The 7,913-nt window shown below is 50.1% G+C and overlaps 2 protein-coding genes across 2 annotated transcripts in view; one reads left to right on the top strand and one right to left on the bottom strand.

Moving 5' to 3' along the window:
• GP6 (glycoprotein VI platelet) overlaps window positions 1-1,513 on the top strand; it is a 37,946-nt gene extending 36,433 nt beyond the window's left edge. The window contains exon 11 of the mRNA XM_021716075.1: window positions 1,290-1,513. Coding sequence (XP_021571750.1) covers window positions 1,290-1,513 — 224 coding nt within the window. The remainder of the gene's footprint in view (window positions 1-1,289) is intronic.
• Window positions 1,514-6,160: 4,647 nt separating this feature from the next.
• NLRP2 (NLR family pyrin domain containing 2) overlaps window positions 6,161-7,913 on the bottom strand; it is a gene marked incomplete at its 5' end in the record, with an annotated part of 9,592 nt that continues 7,839 nt past the window's right edge. The window contains one exon of the mRNA XM_008065092.1: window positions 6,161-6,299. Within this exon, the coding sequence (XP_008063283.1) occupies window positions 6,161-6,299 (139 nt within the window). The remainder of the gene's footprint in view (window positions 6,300-7,913) is intronic.

The following is a 7,913-nucleotide window of genomic DNA, read 5'->3' as shown; positions in this document are numbered from 1 at the left end:
CAAAAACTTCGATAGTAGAAAGTGGAGACGATGAAAATTCTTAAAGTTAACTATATTCTTATAAAACCTAAAAATATTATGATTGATTATGTATGAACTAACATGATTCGTAGCATGACCTATTCTACAATACCTTCTATGAATAAAATAAATTCAATTTCTATAATAGGTAGAAAAGAGACCTTACACTAACTGTAGCTAAAGCCGGCCCAAAAGAATGCAGCCCAGTCCAAAGTACATGCTGGGCTCTCAGGAATGTGGCCCAGCCCAAACTCTGTGCTGGGCCACTCTCGAAAATCATCTTCACCATTGAAAAGCTGCAAACAGCTCTCCCTAAGTATATACTAATTCTATAAATATTCTTTTAAATCTTATAAAGAAGCTTGTACCGTATAAAAGGCTCCCAAATGTGACCTGAATTTGAATTATATCTAATACCTAGGCCGAAACCGCAGTTTATGGGAAACAGGAACAATGGGTTTCTAGAGTCAGCTATGCCTGTCACAGTCACAGAGTCTTCAGCTTAGGCCAGCAGAGTTCCTTTAGGTTGTTCTTGTGCTGCATGGCAAAAGGGTGAGGAAAATGGGGTCTACGGCTCTCGAACACGTCCTAGCGGTCTCGAGGTCCACGGCCCTCCCTGATCCCTAACGCTCAGTGGGCCTCCGTGGCCGGCTCCCAACACGTGTGTGGTGGCATGTGCCTGTAGTCCCAGCTACTTGGAAGGCTGAGGTGGGAGGATCACCTGAGCCCAGCAGGTCAAGGCTGCAGTGGCCATGAGCGTGCCACTGCATTCCAGCCTGGGTGACAGAGTGAGACTCCAGCTCAAGGAAAAAAAAAAAAAAAATATATATATATATGTATATAAGGCTGTGTGCAGTGACTCAAGCCTGTCATCCCAGCACTTTGGGAGGCTGAGGTAAGAGGATTGCTTGAGCTCAGGAGTTCGAGACCAGCCTGAGCAACATGGCAAGACCTTGTCTCTACAATAAATCAAAAAATTAGCTGGGCATGATGGCACACGCCTGCGGTTCCAGCTACTTGGGAGGCTGAGGTGGAAGGATCGCCTGAGCCCAGCAGGTCGAGGCTGCAGTGGTCATGAGCATGCCACTGCCCTCCAGCCTGGGCAAGAGTGAGACTCCAACTCAAAAAAAAAAAAAAAAAAGGAAGAAAATGGTCAGCCAGCTCTGACTCTTGGTCGGGCAGGCAGGGATATGGGGTCTCTGATTAGGGAGTAGCAACAAGGACCCAGGATGCAACGTTGCCAACTACCCTCACCTTTCTCCCCCCAGGCCCTGCCCATCAGCGCTACATCGAAGGCAATCTGGTCCGGATGGGCCTTGGCGCCGTGATCCTGGTACTTCTAGCAGGACTTCTGGCTGAGGATTGGCACAGTAGGAAGAGACCCCTGACATGCAGGGTCAGGGCTGTGCACCGGCCACTGCCCCCGCTCCCACAGGCCCGGAGGCCACACACGGGGCAGGACGGAGGTCAACCAGATGGCTGCAGCCACTAGCACCCAGGGATGGTCTCCAAGAATCAGATCCTGGGAGCGGGAACGCAAGGCATGCTTGTGGCGACCACCAGGGTAGAGACAGAGGCTGTGGGAAGGAGGCCATGGGCCTCGTCTGGGTGCCGGATCAAATTGTTGAGGTGGGGGTCTCAGAGTGGGGACCCCCAAAACATGGAATTTATTTATAAAAAATTGTATATTTATTCTTCCATGTTAAGCTTCAGTTGCCTTCCAAGGACTCTTCGTTTGATGCAATACACCAATCTGACACTTTTTCTACTATGCAAAACAGTTTTGAGCTTGTCAATTTTGTTTTTTGAGTTGAAGTCTCACTCTGTCACCCAGACTGGAGTGCAGGGGCACCCTCATGGCCACCGCAGCCTCAACCTGTTGGGCTTAGGTGATCCTTCCGTCTCAGCCTTCCAGGTAGCTGAAACTACAAGCACATGCCACCACACCCGGCTAATTTTTAAATTTACTGTAGAGAGGATGTTTCACCATGTTGCTCAGGTTGGTCTCGAACTCCTAAGCTCAGGCAATACTCTCTGTCTTCCAAAGTGCTGGGATTGCAGATGTAAGCCACCAGAGCTTGTTAATTTTGATGCCTTTTAGGACTTCTGTCATTTTTGGTTTCACCTCTTCCACACTGGCAAAACAGGTTTCCCTTTTAGGACTTTTCCCATTGGGGAAACAACAACAAAAAAATAACTCGTGGCAAGATCAGGTGAAGAGGGAGGGTGGGACACGGGGGTCTTGCCATTTTTGGTCAAAAACTGCTGAACGCTCAGTGCAGGGTGGGCAGGTGCACTTGTCAATCACTCAACAGGAAAAGAGAAAACATGTTGAAAGAATCTATAAAAAAAGCCAGGTGTGGTGGCTCACGCCTGTAATCCCAGCACTTTGGGAGGTTGAGGTGAGAGGAGCTCCTTGGAAGGCTGAGGCGGAAGGATTGCCTGGACCCAGCAGGTTGAGGCTGCAGTGGCCGTGAGCGTGCCCCTGCACTCCAGCCTGGGCAACAGAGTGAGAGACTCCGACTCAAAAAAAAAAAAAAAAAAAAATCTGTAAGAAAAAAATTCACTGAAGCAGAACGCAGCCTCTCACAACAACACTAGCTGGTACACCAATGCCGATGGGTTCCTAGAACACTTACCTAGCCGGGGAAGCCTGTTCTACAAGAAGCCCACCTGTCAGAAGGTGATTGTTTTTTGGGGGGTCCCTCTTATATCTGACTCTATCAAAAGCTTTCTACGTTTAGGGCAAAAGGATCCAGCGGAGGCCTAAGCCTTGTCCCTGATGTGTGTGGGTGTTGGACCACCGTCCTGGTCTCCTTCAGCCCTTCCTGGCAGGGGGTTCAGGCTGATCACTAACATTCCAGGCCTCATAGCCAACTCTGTGCCTTCCTGTGTGTGAAACCCTCCATGATTCCTTCCTGCCCTCGGGTTATCTGATTGTCCCCAAACCTGACCCTCACCCTGACTCCTTCTTCAGCCGCAGACTCACACACCTCCTTTTGGGTTTTGGAATGGCTGGTTCTTTCAGGCAGTTGAATGTGTCATTCCTTTTCATTAGTGTTAGGACGCACTCCCAGCAATGCCTCCAAAATGTTAGGTCAGACCATATTTATTTAGAGTTGGGGGGCACACTTTGTCATCCAGGCTAGAGGGCAACGGCATGCTCACGGCCACTGCAGCCTCGACCTGCTGGGCTCAGGCCATCCTTCTGCCTCAGCCTTCCAAGTAGCTGGAATTACAGGCACGCACCTCCACGCCCAGCTGATTTTTAGATGTATTGTAGAGACGAGGCCTTGCCAAGTTGCCTAGGCTGGTCTCAGACCCGTGGGCTCAGGCAATCCTCTCACCTCAGCCTCCCAAAGTGCTGGGATTATAGGCTTGAGCCACCGTGTCCGGTGGAAAACATGGTGTATTTAGAAAAAAAAGACCTCCCCATAGCAGGGGAGGGGGCCAAAGCTTGGGGAAATATGGTGGCCGTAGCTCAAAGAGCCACTGGGCCCAACCAGAGCTTAGCAAGGCAATGGCAAATGGCTGCTTGAGGTCTAATGCTTTTCAACCTTCCCTTTGATGGGGGCACGTCATTAAGGTGACTAGTGGTGGTCTATGTCACATCCTCATGAAGGGGCAGGTAAGCGCATGTACTGACCTCAAGAAGATGGACAGCAGGCAGATTGGCGGGCTAGTCATGGGACTTGCTATGGTGATAGGGTCTGCCATGAAGGTCATTAGGTTAACTTGTTTCTTATGCAAATACTTGAAATAGAAAAGCTAATTAGTACAAAACAAGCTGGGGAGGGGTTGTAAGACTAGGATAAACAGTTGCTTCTGAGAAACCGGTTCTGTCCTTGGCTGGTGATTAGAGGGTAAGTTAAGTGCACTGCTAGAAAAACATGACAACCGGGCTCCATGGCTCAGCCTGTAATCTGAGCTTTGGGAGGCCGAAGTGAGTGGATTGCCTGAGCCCGCGGGTTTGAGATCCGCCTGGGCAACTTGGCAAGACCTCATCTCTACAATAAATCCAAAAATTAGCCGGGCGTGGTAGCGCATGCCTGTAATTCCGGCTCTTGGAAGGCGGAGGCGGAAGGATCGCCGGAGCCCAGCAGGTCGAGGCTGCGGTGGCCGGGAGCGGCCACTGCCCTCCAGTCTGGGCGACAGACAGAGACTCCAACTCAAAAAAAAGGAAAAACATGACAAATCTCAGCAATGTTACAATGGCTGCCCTTGGCTCTATTGACTCCATCTTGTGTCCTTTCAATGACTATCTAATAATAACGATAACCAGCATGTCAATGGCTTCTCCCCATGTTAGAAAAAGAGTTCATGCTGGTGCAGTGGCTCACGCCTATCATCCCAGCACGTTGGGAGGAAGAGGCAAAAGGATTGCCTGAGCCCGTGGGTTCGAGACCAGCCTGGGCAAATTGGCAAGACCTTGTCTCTACAATAAATAAAAAAATATTAGCCGAGAGTGGTAGAATGCGTCTGTAGTTCCAGCTACTTGGAAGACTGAGGCTGAAGGATTGTCTGAGCCCAGCAGGTTGAGGCTGCGGTGGCCGTGAGTGTGCCCCTGCGCTCCAGGCTGGGTGACAGTGAGACTCTGACTCAAAAAAAAAAAATTTAATTAAAAAGCTATTCAGAGCAAAGACATGGACATAGATGAGAAACATCAAAACACCCCAGGGTCCAAATACTGCAGGGTGGGTAGGAGAAGCCCTCTGGCAAGGAACACTGAGCAGACAGCTGCCCTGAGGTCAAGAGATGCCAGAGCCAAGCAAAGACTAGAAGGTCAATAGAAGTCAACACAGCCATGCATGGTCACCTTTGTTTTTCCTGGGCTAAGTTCTCCCCAGAAATGGTATCTTCTCTCTGTTTTGTCAGAGTCCGTTAGTAAATACAGCAACAAAGCCGGGCTCGGTGGCTCAGCCTGTAATCCCCGCACCTTTGGGAGACGGAGGTGAGGGGATTGCCTGAGGGTCATGTTCTACATGGAGTGAGAGGTGGCTGAGACCCATCTGGGCAACTTGGCGAGACCTCATCTCTACAATAAGCCAAAAATTAGCCAGGCATGGTAGTGCACGCCTGTAGTTCCAGCTATTCAGAAGGCTGAGGTGGAAGGATCGCCAGAGCCCAGCAGGTCGAGGCTGTGGTGGCCGGGAGCGTGCCACTGCATTCCAGTCTGGGCGACAGAGTGAGACTCCAACTCAACAAAACAAAACAAAACAAACAAAATAAATACAGCATCAGCCAGGTGCAGTGACTCATGTCTGTAATCCTGGCACTTTGGGAGGTGGAGGCAAGAAGAATGCCTGAGCCCACGGGTTTGAGACCAACCTGGGGAACATGGTGAGACCTTTTCTCTACAATAAATAAAAAATTAGCTGGGCGTGGTGGCGCACACCTGTGATTCCAGCTACTTGGAAGGCAGAGGTGGAAGAATCACCTGAGCCCAGCAGTTTGAATGCAGTGGACTTGAGCGTGCCACTGGACTCCAGTCTGGGTGACAGAATGAGACTCCGACTCCAAAAAAACAAAAACCAAAAAAGCTATTCAGATGGGCACATGCCTGTAACCCCAGCGCTTTGGGAGGTGGAGGTGAGAGGATTGCCTGAACCCAGGAGTTTAAGACCAGCCTGGGCAAGTTGGTGAGATCTTGTCTCTACAATAAGTCAAAAAAAGTAGCTAAGTGTGGTAGCGTGCACCTGTAATCCCAGATACTTGGAAGACTGAGGCGGAAGGATCACCGGAGCCCAGGAGGTTAAGGTTGTGGTGGCCGAGTGAGGCTCTGACTTGAGAAAAAGAAAAAGTGATGCCAGAGCTGAACTTGGACTGGAAGGTCAACAGAAGTCCCACATGGTCACCGTTGTCTTTCCTGGGCTAAATTCTCCCCAGATATGGTATCTCCTAAGTTTTATCAGAGCCCATTAATAAATACGATGTCATTTATGCATGCTCTCACCTTTATTTCTCTCAATACACCCGTGCTACCAATATGTCATACACACCAAGGTTAAGTGTCTTGTGCATGGTCTAGGTAAGTGAAAGGCAGAACTGAGGTCAAAGAAGACATCTCCTGGCTCACAGGACAGTCACCAACACTCTGAAGGTCCACGAAGTCCTTGGAGCACGGATCAACCCAGGGAGCTCAGAAGACGAAGTCCAGAGAAGACGGCCTTTTGCCCCCGGGGTCTCGAGTGTCCCCATCAATTGTCAGTTGAGGGTTGCTTTCTTTGATCTCTTTCAGAAGCTTCTGGATCTCAGCATCTGATTTATCTATTTTCAGCCTGAGGTATAATGGGGTGAAGAAAAGTGTTCTTGTTGCTTCAAGGAGATTCCTTTCAAATTCCCAAGGGCCTGAATGTCTCACCCATTAAGGATACCCAGAACCTTTCTTGATTATTCTAGGCTGCAAAATAGGGTTCTGAAATGATTTGACGAGGGAAAAGGTAACATCAGGTGACAGCGTAATGGTGTAAAGCTGCAGTGCAGTGGGAGATGCCGGGGACGAGGGTCATGTTCTACATGGAGTGAGAGGTAGAAATCATGCAGACGCCTGTGAATCAGCCCTGACACCTACCTGCCTGCTGCATAATCCCCTCTGGCAGTTTCTATTTGGTGGACCCAGGGATACCAGTTATTTTTTATTTATATTGTTTTTATTTTTTGAGTCGGAGCCTTACTCTGCCACCCAGGCTGGAGTGCAGTGGCACGCTCAGGGCCACCGCAGCCTCGCCCTGCTGGGCTCAGGGATCCTTCCACCTCAGCTGGAACTACAGGTGTGTACCACACCCGGATGATTTTTTTAGAGTTGGAGTCACACTCTGTCACCCAGGCTGCAGTGTAGTGGCACTCTCACGGTTACCCCAATGTTGACCTGCTGGGCTCAAGCGATCCTTCCACCTCAGCCTTTTTTTTTTTGAGTTGGAGTCTCACTCTGTCACCCAGACTGGAGTGCAGTGGCCGCTCCCGGCCACCGCAGCCTCAACCTGCTGGGCTCCGGCGATCCTTCTGCCTCAGCCTTTCAAGTAGCCGAGAATATAGGCATGCGCTACCATGCCCGGCTGATGTTTTGATTTATTGTAGAGATGAGGTCTCGCTGCCCAGGCGGGTCTCGAACCGCAGGCAATTCACTCACTTCAGCCTCCCAAAGGCACAGGATTATAGGCTGAGCCACCGAGCCCCGCTTCACCTCAGCCTTTCAAGTAGCCAGAACTACAGGCATGCGCTACCACACCTGGTTAATCTTTTATTTATTGTAGAGATGAGCTCAGGCAATCCTCTCACTTCCACCTCCCAAAGTGCGGGGATGACAGGTGTGAGTCATTGTGCCCGGTCAATGACAGCCTCATTTTAAAGATTTACTTTGTGGTAACCATATTTAGCCATGGGTACATGGAAATTGAGGGCAGGAAGGGGAGGGGAGAGGGAATCATTAAAGCAAAGTGTCTAATAGGAGACCTATGTTGGGTGTGGTGACTCATGTCTATAATCTCAGCACTTTGGGAGGCCAAGGCAGGAGGATTGCTTGAGCCCAGGAGTTCTAGAACAGCCTGAGCAACATAGCAAGACCTCATCTTTACAAAAAAAAAAATATCAGCCGTGTGTGTGTGGGGGGGACAGTCCATGCCTGTAGTTCCAGCTACTTGGGAGGCTGAGGCAGGAGGATCTTCTGAGCCCAGGAGGTAGCGGCTGTGGTGAGCCATGATCGTGCCACTGCACTCCAGGCTGGGCAACAGAGTAAGACTCCCCCACTCAAAAACAACCACCAAGCTGGGCTCGGTGGCTCAGCCTGTAATCCCCCACCTTGGGAGGCTGAGTTGAGTGGACTGCCTGAGCCCGCGGGCTCAAGACCTGCCCGGGCAACTTGGTGAGACCTCATCTCTACAATAAATCAAAAA

Source organism: Carlito syrichta, unplaced genomic scaffold (genome assembly GCF_000164805.1).
Source record: "Carlito syrichta isolate Samal-C Ts95f unplaced genomic scaffold, Tarsius_syrichta-2.0.1 Scaffold308154, whole genome shotgun sequence".
Classification (NCBI taxonomy): Eukaryota; Metazoa; Chordata; class Mammalia; order Primates; family Tarsiidae; genus Carlito; species Carlito syrichta.
This window is presented reverse-complemented; position numbering and strand designations above follow the sequence as displayed.